This window comes from Megalobrama amblycephala, linkage group LG11 (assembly GCF_018812025.1).
Source record: "Megalobrama amblycephala isolate DHTTF-2021 linkage group LG11, ASM1881202v1, whole genome shotgun sequence".
NCBI lineage: Eukaryota > Metazoa > Chordata > Actinopteri > Cypriniformes > Xenocyprididae > Megalobrama > Megalobrama amblycephala.
In genome coordinates, this window is record NC_063054.1 from 9,148,854 (window position 1) to 9,164,102 (window position 15,249).

The following is a 15,249-nucleotide window of genomic DNA, read 5'->3' on the forward strand; positions in this document are numbered from 1 at the left end:
CATTCTGGATTAAAGAAGAATAGGATATGGGAGGAGGAAGCTAAACACTCTAATTTCTAAATCTAATATAAAGTCATTTTTGCTTATTAGTATGGTTGATTTTAGTGATGCAAAGTCCGATTTCCGTGAACCGGTTCAAAAAGCAGATTCATAGGTTCCTGACGTCATCATGCTATGATGCACTATGCATTTCTTTTCTAACAACTCAGTATCATGTTATATCAATAAAACGTTCAAATAAAGTCATTAGTGTCAATGGAGTTTGTGGTCACAATTTCATTTATGGATCCTTTATGTCTTAATATTGACCAATATTGAGTAGCCTACATCTTGGATAAGATTTTCAACTACAACACACATTTGATGCACAAACACGGATATGTTCTACATGTCTAAAGTATAGAAAGAATAAACTCATTGATTTCGCTTAACAATTTAAAATATAATCTGCATGTATAATCAGTGATGGGAATAACGGCGTTATAAATAACGCGCGTTATTAACGCCGTTACTTTTTTCAGTAACGAGTAATCAAACGAATTACTTTTTCTCCCATTACAACGCCGTTAGCGTTACTGACCAAAAAAAATGCCGCGTTACTATAATTGAGCTCACTGATGCAGTTTTCATCCAAGCTCTCTCTCAGCCATAGGACCTGCAAAGTTTTTTTCTCTGGTGTGTGCTGCGGTTAGTCATACACAAATATAATTTTAAACTGATAATAATGTATGATGCGCTGTGTGTGTGTCTGTCAGAGCATGCGAGCTGAGCGCGAGCTCAAACCAGACTACCCTTTTTGATGCTTGATCGAAAATATGTGAAATGAGTTTTTTTCTAGTCGACTAGTAGTTGTTCATTTAAGCTATTAGTTGACTAATCACATTTATATTAATTTAATTTCTTAAATACTGGAGAGAATAAACCATAATAAGGAGCGTTTACATAATATAGGCTATCACTCAAGGGCACGCATAATTGCCATAAAGAACCGGCAAAAGTAATGATTATGAATGTGACAAAAACAGCAAGGAGACATTTTAATTGTTTATTAATAAAGTAATGTTTTCTGAATCAGTGTCGGCTGCAAAGATGAAGTTGACATTGCTGATTCTCATTGCTGATCATCTGCTCATATAGACGCGCCTAGAGAGATAACGCACATTTCATTCGGATTAGGCTATATAATCAGAGTAGCCTCTTTCTTTTCGTGTTTAATTACTTAATTTTCGTTAAAGTAGATATTTCAAGCATTCTATAGATATATTTCTCATGTCTGCGAGGCAAGCAGCCTCTGAGTTTCGGTTCATTTAGCCTATAAGACGCGCTCCAGTTCACGCGCCAGTGATCGCGCCCGCGCCTCCATGTCATGATTTTATTGTCTGCTATATTTGCTTGTTATATATTACATCCAAGCAATTGGTTGATGAAACATTGATTAAAATTAAGATACAATTTTTACAAAACGAAATTCACTTTAAAGAGAGGCTTTCTATAAAACAAAACTTAATGTAGTGTTTAAAATCATGTCTGACCCACTCCATGTCTCCCGATATATTTGCGCATCTTATGATGCATCTTACTCATGCTGTTCACTTTTCATAATCGAATAAATGGATTTAAAACATAACATAGGACTATTTAAACATAAATATGAAACTACGTTTTCTTTAATGGCTACCAACACAGTACAGAGAAATTTCATGTCGTGAGCAAGAGCGGATCATGAGTCAGGAGTCGCATCAAGAATAATTTATTCTTAGACTTATATGTAATATTGTGGGCATTCAATTTATTTGGCATATTTTTATTTTTTTATTTTTTTTAAAAGTAACGCAATAGTTACTTTCCCTGGTAATTAGTTACTTTTATAATGATGTAACTCAGTTACTAACTCCGTTACTATTTGTGAGAAGTAACTAGTAACTATAACTAATTACTTTTTTAAAGTAACGTGCCCAACACTGTGTATAATAAACCGGAGTAAAAATTATTTACATCTCTCAAAAAAAGGTTTTTGCAAGTTTAAATACAATGTTATTTAATAACAGCAGTCATAATAAGCATATTTCCAGTACGTGCCTGAGGGCTTGCATTGTATCGTCCACTCACTCATCAGACTCCTTGGTAATCCTCAGCAAACTTCGACAGGTGGTTGAACCGGCTCATTTGGTTCTTTTTGAGCCGGACGTGCTACTTCGGCTTGCATTTCACAGTTTTTATTCATTTTGAGGAATACTGAATGTTTTCGTGCAAGTGAGATGAGTAAACACATTTTGTCACATTTAGTCTAGAACTACAATAACCATCATGTTCACACACAACGCCTTAAAAAGTAATTACTTGAAAAAATAATCGGATTACTTAACTCAAGTTACTTGTAATGCGCTACCCTCAACACTGCTTACAGTCTTTACAATGGCACACACTGTATAAAGGCTCTAGATCACGTGATTTTTTTAAATTTCAGAACTGTTTTATGGACTTTTTGTCTATTGAAAGTTTTTTTTTTTTTTCAGAAAGACGTTTCATCAGTTATTAAACAGTACGATTCATTGAACGCACAGTATTCTAGCCCTCACATATGGCACTACCCTGATTAAGGTCTGTTTAAGAGATGCCACTTCAAGGGGGAGGGGAAGTTATTTTCATTAAAGATTATGAAGTCACATGGATTGTGAAAAAATAATGATGTGCACGGATAAACCATTTATAATTAAAACTGCAATAAATTCCTAAAAAAAAACAACTCAAAAATGACAAAAAGCACATAACCAAAACTTACCATAAAATTAAAATGAAAAGTAAAAACAATTTATAAAAAAAAAATACTAGAAATAATACTGAAATAAAACTGCATGCAACTAAGACTTTGGAACATGATCTAAGCTTCAGTTCGAGAAAAAAAGTCAATAATAAGTCTCGTAAACGTAGCCAAATATTATTTTTGGATGAACACAGATTGTTTTGTTTATGTTGCGCATACTCAATTTTTAAGTCTAAATCCTTTTAAAAGTCAGAGCCGTACTTTGTGGTTTTGGAATGGCAAATAAAGTTCAGTACATTCACAAGCGCCGCAGTTATCCTGTCGTAAATATCATGAACTACCAATGAATTATGAATCGTTTAACCGCAAAACAGTATTCCACACATTACGCCTTATTAGGAGGGTCTGCAAAACAAATGATGTTTGGATGCTTGCATCGCATGACATATGCAGTCATATACGTAAACTTCAGGACTAAGCGGTTATAAGAAATGATTTCTCAGTTATAGCAATTAGTAGCACTGAGTCATATCTGTGCTTGCAAAAACAGTGTTTTGTAGCTGAGTTTTATGAGATTGAAGCATGTGAGAATGCGGTTGCTTTGGTGTGGTTTGTTTCAGTGTATGTGTGTCCGAATTGACCCGGTCTTAGGCCACCTTCTTGTAGCCGTGTTCTTATCAGCCGCAGACTAAATCAAATACACGTTGTACGTTATACTTTAAGCCTCTTACCCCACAGGCACAACAGAGAGAAACAATATCCACAAAAAGAGAGAGAAATAAGGGGGAAACAAAAGGAGGAGAGGAACAACAGTATAATTAGGGGGAATGTGGAACAGATGGAGAGAGATGGGCTCCAGATTCCTGCCTTTCTCGGAGCGAGCGGGAAAAAAAAAAGTGGGAGAGAGAGTGGGTATACGAGACAAAAGTAAAAGATGGGAATCGGAATGACTAATAAAAAAGGTGAGATAGGACAAAACTTGGGGGGAAAAAAACAATCATATTGGAAAGTTTGAATGGATTTTCATTTCAAACAGGGCAGAAGGGGTGGTCTGGGGTTTGTGGTTTTGGACAGATGATATGTGTGAGCCAGAGAGGCTTTTGCTACGCTTGTTTGTGCGAGAGTGTACGTGCTGCCATGGGAACCGGCTAACGACAGATTACTTTCCCTGTAGGAACGTGTATAAGGACTACAGGCATCTGGAGCTGGCCTGTGACACTCAGGATGAAGTGGACAGCTGGAAGGCCTCTCTGCTGCGAGCTGGGGTTTACCCAGAGAAAACCACAGTAAGCACAGGAACCCATTGGCTTCTGTACCTGTACGCTAAACCCTGTGGCCTAATGCTTCAAAATAAAGGTTTCAGTTTAAACCAAAAAGGGCTTTATAGCCAGATGCCATGTCAAAATTTATAAGCTCCACTCTCAACTTTTTTATTCCTTAGTTCTTTACAAAACCAACGCCATGTGTTAGTGCTTTAAATGAATAGTTTTAAAAAAAAAAAGTCACATTTTTTGTCACCCCATGACTTTTTCTTTCTTGGAACACAAAATGAGAAGTTCTTAAGAAAGTTCATGCTACTCTTTTCCATACAACAAAAAGCACCAGAAGTAGTTTATATGTCTTATTCCAACCCTGCGTCTGAATATGCCTACTTCCCTACAACATTGTAAATATTAACAGTATGTGAAATGAGTAGTATTCATAAAACAGTAGGAAAAGATTAGTGTGAACATTATGCCTTCAAAATTCTCTTTTTATGTTCCATAGAATACCGAAAGCAACAGGTGTTTATAACGACGTAGGATCAACAGTAAATGATGACAGAATACCAACTATTGAATCCAGAAACCAATAAGCTAATCTGAAGAACCTATATAAAGCATTTGGCAATTTCCAAAGAGTCAAATGACTAACTCAAGAACCGTTTATTGAACCTTTAAGGCACAGTTCACCCAGAAATGAAAATTCTGTCATTAATTACTCACCCTCATGTCGTTCCAAACCAATAGGTCTTTCTTTCCTCTTCAAAACATAAATGAAGATATTTTTAACGAAACCTGAGAGATTTCTTACCTTCCTGGAGATCAATTCCACCAAAACTTTGATGCTTCATAAAGTTCATGAAGACATTGTATAGGAAATCCATGAGAATTGAGTGGTTAAGTCTTCTGAAGACATAGAACGCATCAAATATGGTAAACTACGGAAGAGGATTAGGGCAGAGCAATAATAAAAAAATAAAACCATCTCGAGATTAAAGTTGTTAAATTTCAAGAAAAAACTCGTTAAATTTCAAGAAAAAAGTTGAAATAAAATGTTGAGAATAAACTCATTAAATTATGAGAAAAAACTTGTTAAATTACGAGAACAAATTCGTTAAATTGCGAATTTGTTCTCATAATTTAACAACTTTTTTCTCGTAATTTTATGACTTTATTCTCATAATTTAATGAGTTTATCCTCAACATTTTATCTCGACTTTTTTCTCGAAATTTAACAACATTTTTTCTCATAATTTAACGAATTTGTTCTCGTAATTTAATGACTTTTTTCTCGTAATTTAATGACTTTATTCTCAACATTTTATCTCGACTTTTTTCTCGAAATTTAACGAGTTTTTTTACAAGAATTTAACAACTTTAATCTCGAGATGGTTTTATTTTTTTATTATTGCTTGGCCCTAATCCTCTTCCGTAGTAAACAGAAGCTCAACTGTACATAAATGATTCTTGTACATCAAGCAAGCACGTTTGAGCTTTCATTGACCATATTTGATGTGCTCTATGTATGGGTGTTGATCAATGTTTATATGTGAATAAAAGCCTAAATTATATCTGTTCATCATATAAAGTCATTGTGTCTCTTCAGAAGACTTGGATCAAACCACTCGTTTCATGTGGATCACTTTTACAATGTCTTTATGAACTTTTTGAAGCATCAAATATCAAATTACAAATATCTTAATTTGTATTTCAAAGATGAACCTGAAAGTATGGGTTTGAAACAACATAAGGGTGAGTATTTCCATTTTTTCCATTTTTGGTTGAACTATGCCTTTAAGCATTTCAAATAACCATAGAAGAACCTTTATTTTTAATGTATTCTTTACCTATTTTTTACAAGCTGCATTTTTTCAAGAAATGTGCAGAGATATAGATCAACATAATAACCAGGCCCACACGGCATCTACACACATAGATGCAGAGAAACCTCCACGTATTTCTGCAGAACTGGAGCGCCTGGCGTTCATAAACGTTTAACACATTTCACATTTTATTGCTCAGAATTCTACAGATTTTACCCTAAAATCAGCACATAAAAGGTAGATTCCATCGAGGCCTTCTAATAATTTAGTGGACTGTTGTTCGGATAGCTCTCTCTCCTGTAGCATGTGTGTGTGACTCTACGGCTGCAGGCTTCATGGTGGCTGTGCTCTGGGGTCAGGAGCTCTGCTGCATTCCTCAGCTCTTGTGTCACACCATGGAGGATCAGCGAGGGAGGGGGCTCTGAGCTCTGTTTCTAATCAGCTCCAATGCTTTTTTTCCCTTCATGCTCCCCTCCATCCCCCTCTTTCTGTCTTTATGTATGCTTTGGAGCTACATGTTGAGTGATGTCACAGTTCTGTCAGGGTTCCCCATAATTTGCTTTGACAGAAGTCAACCACACCCCCTCTGAGAGTCACTGAAGCAAAACTCGTTATTTTCTTGCTTCTCGTCTTTTTATCCCCCAACATCTCTTTTTCCCTGCCTATTTCTCTTCACGTATGCACACTCATTGCCCTCTGAAACATCTTTCTCATCCCTCTACGCTGATTGTACCTTTCCCATCCAGATTTGCCCACATCTTCAAGTGTCTTTTTTCTGATTGGTCAGGTGGATGGAGAGGGTCCAGGCCATGCGGAGAGCTTCTCCATGGACCCTCAGCTGGAGCGTCAGGTCGAGACTATCCGCAACCTGGTGGACTCATACATGAGCATCGTCTACAAAAGCATTCGAGACCTGATGCCCAAGACTATCATGCACCTGGTCATCAACAATGTTTGTGCCCTTTGCATCTAACACTGACATAACATCAAACAAAAAAAGGCAAACAATGAAATCAGATCGAATACAGTTGTTTTAAAATACCTACCCAAGTAGTTTTTATGTAAGATGAAGAGACATGTGTTTATTCGTAAATGTGTATTTTATAATAACCATATGCTGGTAATAGTGGTTAAACGGATCGTTGTTGATCCGTAATCCGTACGGATCAAGCCCCACGGTTCGGGACGCATGTGATTCGTGGATCAATTGCAAGTTTCATCGCAATAGAGTGAAAGGTTATCATTTGCACGTGATTTGTCTTGCTAGTTCACACATTAAATAGATATAAAACCATTCCAGCACTATAAGAGGCAAAAGAGGATTTATTTCGGTATTGCACGCAGCGCTGTTATCGGTAGACGCACATACATACAAGGCTCGCGCTCACACACACACACAGAGAGAGAGAGAGGTGCGTTTCAGGTAGCTCTTTCGCGTCCTCAATGCACTTGGATGGACACATACACGCATTATGTCAGTCAAAATAAAATGTTGAGAATAAAGTCATTAAATTACGAGAAAAAACTCGTTAAATTTCGAGAAAAAAGTCGAGATAAAATGTTGAGAATAAACTCGTTAAATTACGAGAAAAAACTCGTTAAATTTAGAGAAAAAAAGTTGATAAAATGTTGAGAATAAAGTCATTAAATTACGAGAAAAAACTCGTTAGATTATGAGAACAAAGTTGTTAATTATGAGAAAAAAGTAGTTAAATTATGAGAACAAATTCGTAATTGTTCTCGTAATTTAACGACTTTTTTCTCGTAATTTAATGAGTTTATTCTCAACATTTTATCTTGACTTTTTTCTCGAAATTTAACGACATTTTTCTCATAATTTAATGAATTTGTTCTCGTAATTTAACTTTAATCTCGAGATAGTTTTATTTTTTTATTATTGCTTGGCCCTAATCCTCTTCCGTAATATTACATTCATACAGTGAACAGTCTAATTTTATATTTAATTATTAAATTTCTGTAATACATTATTATTACATTATTATTACATTTCACTCCTTATACTTTATTTGTAACTTTATGTTGTATTTATTTATGCTTGTAATTGGTGTACAGTATTTGTTCTTCTTACAGTCTGTTCACTTGCCTTTAATAATGTATTAGTTAGGCTAGTAGTTTCTGCTGTGGTATCGGAGTAGTTAAAGTGGGCTAAGTAATAAATGCAAAGTTACCCCCACCCCCCAATTTTTTTTTTTTGTGCTGATCCGAAAAATGATCCGATCCGTGACTTAATAACCGTAATATGATCCGAACCGTGAGTTTTGTGATCCATTGAACCACTAGCTGGTAACATTAGATCTTCCCACAGGGAAACTTGTTTTACAGTTTATGTAATGTTTAGCATGTCTATTAAAAAAAAAAAAAAACTGTAAAAATATTCTACTTCTAAAATACTATAAACAGTACAAAGTTTTTAAATGTCTAAATATTGAACGGTATATTTCTAAACTTTATAGTTAGGTATTTTACAAAACTATTTTGCATTTGAATTGTTACAGCAATAGAATTCAAAATGTATTTTGGGTTATTTTTTATATTGCGATATTTAGAAATATGTTTTGAACTTTTGATTCCATGTTTGGGCAGCTTTCAGTGTAAATAACTTTACCATCTTTTTAGTCCAGTGTTTCAAAAAAACAATTCCAGAATATTTGTTTCACTGTGGTTTTGGACTTTTTATTGAATTAAAGCCTGTTCACACCAAGGACGATAACTAAAACAATAACTATTTAAGTTTATAAGTTTTAGTAATTGTTCTAATTCTCTGAGAATAGCAAACTCCACACCACAAATATGACAATAACGAACAATATCATTGGTATCACTTTCAGAACGATTTTTTTTTTCCATCTGATGAATGATAAAAACATTTACTGCCAATCAGGATCCACCGGACTTTCAAGAGCTTGAACATTTAAAGCTACAGGCAAAATAAATGCAGTGCGTGTTTATAACAAAGACTTCATATACATACCTGCAAACTAGTAGTTTTTCAGTGAAATTCGCTGTTTTGAATCAAATTGTCATTTATGTGAATTGTGTAGATCGGAATTTTTTTTTTTTTATCACATGTAATTGATCAATCAGTGTTTCAACCACGGAAAGACATCAATAAAACAGTTGTAGAAATGTCACATTTACCTCAGAAAAGCCATTCAGTGTCCAAAAACTCATTAGTCAGCTACAAAAATGAACTCCGAGAAGAGCATTTTGCTAAATATATGCACTACAGGCTATTGCATATTCATTGTGTTTGTACTTAACCTGTGCTTCAATTTTGAATGTACTATATGTTTGAATAAATCCATTTTATGACAGCCACCGTTTATATAACCTAAAATCGAATAGAAACATAATTGTCATTAAAAATGTATTATAACGTTAATATAAAAACTTCCTTAGGTGTAATTCATATGTAAGTAGCTTACAAATCAAATAATTTTAACCTTTAATAATATAATGATGTACCAACTGTGGTTCCCTGTGTAGTTTACAGCATTAGTTGAGAGATATTTTTTTTCTTTGAGGAAATTTGCCATGTACTGCACCTGATAGGCCCTAAATTAATCAATATTGAATGGAAGGTTGTCACAGTTGGTAGCAAACACCAGGGTAAACGAAGGGAGTCCACGTAACAGAAACAATAGTCCAAGGGGGCGTGGAGGGTGGGAGGAGCCAGGGGGAGACCAGGAGCAGGACGAGTGGATGGAGACTCCAGAGTCCAGCCAGGATGGTGATCCACGGCGGAGTCGAGGGAGGGAGGAGCCATGGTGTAGAATTCCTCGACGAAACTGTGGGTAGGACTGATGGAGACGAAGCCGGTGGAGAAGGAGCCCAGAGCGCAGATGGATGGCCGACGACCAGGCATGACACCGCAGGTTTCGGAGGCCGCGAGGGAGGCGTGGCGACGATCCCTTGAGGTGGAGTCGGGGTGCCAGAGGTCTGCGGTGGAACCGGAGCGACAGAGGACCGAGGCGGAACCGGAGGGAGGGCGGAGCTAGATGGAGCTGTAGGGGTGGAGAGGCGTCGTGCCGCAGACGACCTGTAAGTCCGTGGCGAAGGCGTGGCGACGTCTGACCAAGGTGTAGCTGGAGGTTCGAGGGAGCCCGGTGTAGCCGAATGGCCGATGGTCCCAGGCGGAGCCGAGGGGGGGAGGAGCCATGGCGGAGGAGTCTGGACGACGGGCTGAGGTGGAGAGACTGGATCGGAGGCAGGAGGCGGAGCCAAGGGACCCAGGCGTCCAGACGGTGCTGTAGAATGGCTGGCCCGAGATGGATCCACACCACAGAGGGTTGGTGGAGGAGACACTGAGGTGCCAGCGTGATGCAGCGACGAGTGGGCAGAGGAACTTGATGGTAGCTGGAGAGGAGGTGGGAGAGGGAGGTTGGGAGGTGCCAAAGAAGACGCAGGGCTGGACGGGACCAGCGGGGAGACGGACAGTTCTAGGCTGGACGGAACCAGCGGGGTTAGGAGACACAGGGGATCTTCCTCTTCACTACAGTCCTCATAAAAAGACAAATTGTCCAGCACTTGCTCACCATCTGTGGTGGGAGTGTGGGCGGAGCTCCACTCCATCCCCTCGAACTCTACGAGGACTCCCACGTTGGCGCACGTTGTTGCCGGCTCACACACCTGGTCAGACGTCTGTCCTCGGGACTCCAGTTCTGGGGTGAAGTGAAACTCGGTCCCGCTTGTCAGCTCCGGCTCGTTTCTTGCGGCAGGCTGATTACATCCATCTGCGGTGGGCTCCGGCTTGTCGTCCGTGTCGCTGGGTGAAGGTAGGCTGAACTCTGGATGGGGAGTGGGGCTGGTGATTTCTGCAGCGATGGCGATGGTGAATGGAGAATCACAGTTCACCAGCACCCACTCCACGTACTCGGCGAAATTCCCCCGAGGACTCACACCAGGCAGACGAGCTCTTGACATTGTGCTGAGGCTCATATAAAAAAAAACACTCAGCGTTTCGTCTGGGATGTTGGTATGGCACGCCAGATCTAAAAACCTTTGGATGTGGGTCTCGAGGGACTGCTGCTCCTGGTCGAGGTAAAGCAGTTGGACAGCCGGTGAGTCCATATCGGTATTGGTCCGTTCTTCTGTCACAGTTGGTAGCAAACACCAGGGTAAACGAAGGGGAGTCGAGGAATACAAGCTTTAATGATAACACTTAGAATATACACAACCTTACACAGACAAGAACGGACGAGGAATGAGGGTGAACACAGGGCTTAAATACAAGTATCAAACAAAGGGAACTTAACAAGGTGATGGGATGATTAGACACAGGTGCAGCAAATGAACTAATGAACAGAATGGGGAAACTAGGTCACGGGGAAAACGGAAACACGAGGATCTGTAACAAAGGTAATCAAATCGAAATCAAATCACAAGCTTCTGAATTGAAATCGAATCCAACTGTGAAATTTGTGAATGCCCAGCCCTAGTGTCAATAAATTATTATTATTATTTTTTTTTACTTGAAGCATATGTTGTCTTTTCCATTTATTTTCTTGTCAGAGTGCACCAGAATGCTTTGTTTACATATTAAAATCACAAAAATTTTCACCTGGGGGAGGACGCCCCCAGACCCCCCTACAGCAATTTTCTTTGTCACCTTTTTCACCTCATGATTCGAGCGTTCAGAAATAAAATTTATGAGACAGTTGTTGTCAGATTTCATTGGTGATTTCAAATATGAAATTTAATGGAAAGATTGACAAACAGATTTGGAGAATTTGATGTTTCCCCATTCAAAGAGATGGGAGCTGCACTTGTATGCCTGAGAGGCATTTCAAAGATGGCCACCGATTCAAACGACTTCTCTTAAAGGGACTTTGCATTTAATAAACAAGACGTTATCGTCCCTTGGTGTGGAAGCCAATATAGTTCTCATTATAATTATCGCTCTTGGTGTAAATGGGCCTTTACACATACTGGTGTGGATGATGTGTGAGTAGTTGGCAGTTCAGCTAGTCATGTGATCTCAAAACCATCCTAATGCAGAAATAAACAGCTTTTTCTAGGCAACAGATATGACATCATGTCATCATTCCAGTGTATTTTTTATACTTTTTGCCTAAAGTCCTGTATTTTTTTATATATATATATATATATTTCTCTGTTTTTTCTAGATAGAGGAGTTTATCCACTCTGAGTTACTGGCACAATTGTATTCTTCAGGAGATCAGTACTCTCTGATGGATGAGTCTCCTGAACAAGCCCTGCACAGAGAGGAGGTGCTGCGTACCCACGCCGCCTTGAAGGAGGCTCTAAACATCATCACTGACATCTCCACCTCTACCATCTCCACCCCATTGCCACCCCCTGTGGATAACTCCTGGCTGCACTGTGGCTCTCTACACCGAAGGTACCTCACCTCTCCACTTCCTGTTCGAGGTGTCTCCATCATCACCCCACCTCATCATCCAGCAGTGCTGTTTTTTTTACCCGACCCCTAGAAACCTTTAAAGTCCCCCTGAAATCAAAATGCAAGTTTTTTGGCTTTTAGTATGAATATGTTATCCTTACTGTTATCTATAAGCTAGTGTGCTCCAAAACAACACCTTTAGAAGATATAAGCATTCAAAAATTAATCTCTCACTTCCGCCAATATGGATGAATGATTTTGATGACATCACTCTGCACTTCAGCTTCTCACAAGATTTTCTGTCCAATCAAATGCTCTCTAGAATCTAAAGCGTCCCGCCCCAGTACATTATAAATAGATGCTGAAGCTGTGGCTGAAATCACTTGTTTACACATGTACTATTCTACATGGTCAATGGCACATAGTGCACTATATAGGGGATAGGGAACAATTCAGACAGCGTATACAGTACAGTCCAAAAGTTTGGAACCACTAAGATTTTTAATGTTTTTAAAAGAAGTTTCGTCTGCTCACCAAGGCTACATTTATTTAATTAAAAATACAGTAAAAACAGTAATATTGTGAAATATTATTACAATTTAAAATAACTGCGTACTATTTGAATATATTTCACAAAGTAATTTATTCCTGTGATGGCAAAGCTGAATTTTCAGCATCATTACTCCAGTCTTCAGTGTCACATGATCCTTCAGAAATCATTCTAATATGCTGATCTGCTGCTCAAGAAACATGTAATGTGTACAATTGTACAAAATATTTGTGTACAATATTTTTTTTCAGGATTATTTGATGAATAGAAAGTTCAAAAGAACAGTGTTTATCTGAAATCTAATCTTTTGTAACATTATAAATGTCTTTACTGCCACTTTTGATTGATTTAATGCATCCTTGCTGAATAAAAGTATTAATTTCTTTAATTTCTTTTCAAAAAAATAAAAACAAAAATTCTTACTGACCCCAAACTTTTGAACGGTAGTGTATAATGCTACAGAAGCTTTGTATTTCAGATAAATGCTGTTCTTTTGAACTTTCTATTCATCAAGGAATCCTGAAAAAAAAAGTACACAACTGTTTTCAACATTGAAAATAATCATAAATGTTTATTGAGCAGCAAATCAGCATATTAGAATGATTTCTGAAGGATCATGTGACACTGAAGACTGGAGTAACGATGCTGAAAATTCAGCTTTGCATCACAGGAATAAATTACTTTGTCAAATATATTTAAATAGTACACAGTTATTTTAAATTGTAATAATATTTCACAATATTACTGTTTTTTACTGTATTTTTAATTAAATAAATGTAGCCTTGGTGAGCAGATGAAACTTCTTTTAAAAACATTAAAAATCTTAGTGGTTCCAAACTTTTGGACTGTACTGTATATGCTTTACATTGGAATGAATGAAGTCTGGTTTCGCATCAGTGTCATGCAAACCGCTGGAGCACACACTATTGTTATTTTAAAAAAGGGGAGGGGCTGTGCAATATGTCCCGCCGTGTCTTCCTGTTTCGGTGGAAATTACGTCAACTCATATATGAATATATGAATAAATTAATAATACTGCGTGTCCCAAGGCACTTCAGCGGACCTTTAAACCAGCACATAATTAATGGTGGACCGTTGGCACTAACACAGAGTGAATCACCAGGATTATAGGAAATATAATGGAATTCTGTTTTCCAGGCCAAACAAAACTAATTGAGATTAATAACAAATTAAAAGTCATGGAAAGTTGGATGCTAAAATGTGAGTTGGACCCTCTTTTTGGTTGGTTCTTTTCCGTTAATTGTTGAACCAGTTCACAAATCAGTCTGAAACATTAATTAGAAAGTCTTAATCAAAATGATTCCTTAAAATACTTATCCAGTAAACACAAATGACCAGAAAGGTAATGGAAAGGTTAACCCCACCCAAACTGTTAGTCCTTCATTCGTCTCACTCACTCTCTCTCTCTCTCTCTCTCTCTCTCTCTTTCTTTCAGGTCTCCTCCAGGTTATAGTGTCCCTAAGAAGCACCCTGCACCGGCTGCTCCTTCTCTACCAGTTCGCTTGGAAGCTCCGGACCCACCTCTCTCCAACAGCACAGACACCACCAACACTAGCAGCCGCCCCAAACGAGTCCCTCCTGGTGTTCCCAGGTAAACATTCACCAATCAGATCTGGACCAGGAGTCACATAGCTGCTTCAGAACAAGTCTTGGTACATTTTGACAAACTCAGTTTCTGCCATGACAGAATACCACAACATGATTCATCAACTAATGTTTATCTACTGCATGAAAGGGGATTTCATGTGTGTTCTCTCCATCAACAACACAGCTGAATAAACCTTTGATTAATAAAGTACCCAGTGACTAGGGTGGAATCAGGTGCGTCAGCACTGAAATAGGCAGAATATTTGAAATGAACTCAGTGACCTGTAACTTTACAGCGTTTTAAACAGTATTTCAACAGTTTTCCAAGCTTGAAAGCTTTGGTGAACTTGTGGTTTCCTCTTTCCCAGGTTCCATCTTCTGTGAATATATGTTGTATTTTCATAAGTGCTTATGAACCAAGGAGGTCTATAAAGGTGTGGTCACATTAATTTCAGCAAAAAAAGAAAAAGAAAAAAGGGTCCACTGTCAATAGCAAAGAAATGCATGAAGCACTGCTCACACTGAAGTCACTTTAATACCAACTAGCTTTCTGTTGGTCAACGCAACAAATTTGTGACCAACTTAATTATGAATGAAATCTGCATGGGGAACTTTTTCACCCTTACACCCAACCAGTGTCATCAATTCACCAAAAGCCGAGGTTTGGCAGACTCTGATGACGTCATCCAATCTTACTCCCTCGAACAGTCCCCCTTAAAATACAATGTGTGTGTGTGGTGCGTCCAAAAATTAATCTCATATAGCTCTGATTGTACGTTTTACGATGTAGGAACACACTTATGAAAAACAAAAACTTTTAATTTAAAATTAAAAAAATACAATATAACCAGTAGATGGCA

The 15,249-nt window shown here is 38.0% G+C and overlaps 1 protein-coding gene across 3 annotated transcripts in view; it reads left to right on the forward strand.

Annotated features, from left to right (window-relative positions):
• Nucleotides 1-15,249, forward strand: part of dnm3a (dynamin 3a) — a 63,862-nt gene that overhangs the window by 36,161 nt on the left and 12,452 nt on the right. For 2 of the 3 annotated variants that reach the window (XM_048208587.1, XM_048208588.1), the window contains 4 exons: nucleotides 3,939-4,050; nucleotides 6,637-6,801; nucleotides 11,996-12,231; nucleotides 14,238-14,393. In XM_048208587.1, coding sequence (XP_048064544.1) covers nucleotides 3,939-4,050; nucleotides 6,637-6,801; nucleotides 11,996-12,231; nucleotides 14,238-14,393 — 669 coding nt within the window. Of the gene's footprint in view, nucleotides 1-3,938; nucleotides 4,051-6,636; nucleotides 6,802-11,995; nucleotides 12,232-14,237; nucleotides 14,394-15,249 lie in introns of those variants that run through there. The other variant, XM_048208589.1, reaches the window with a different exon arrangement.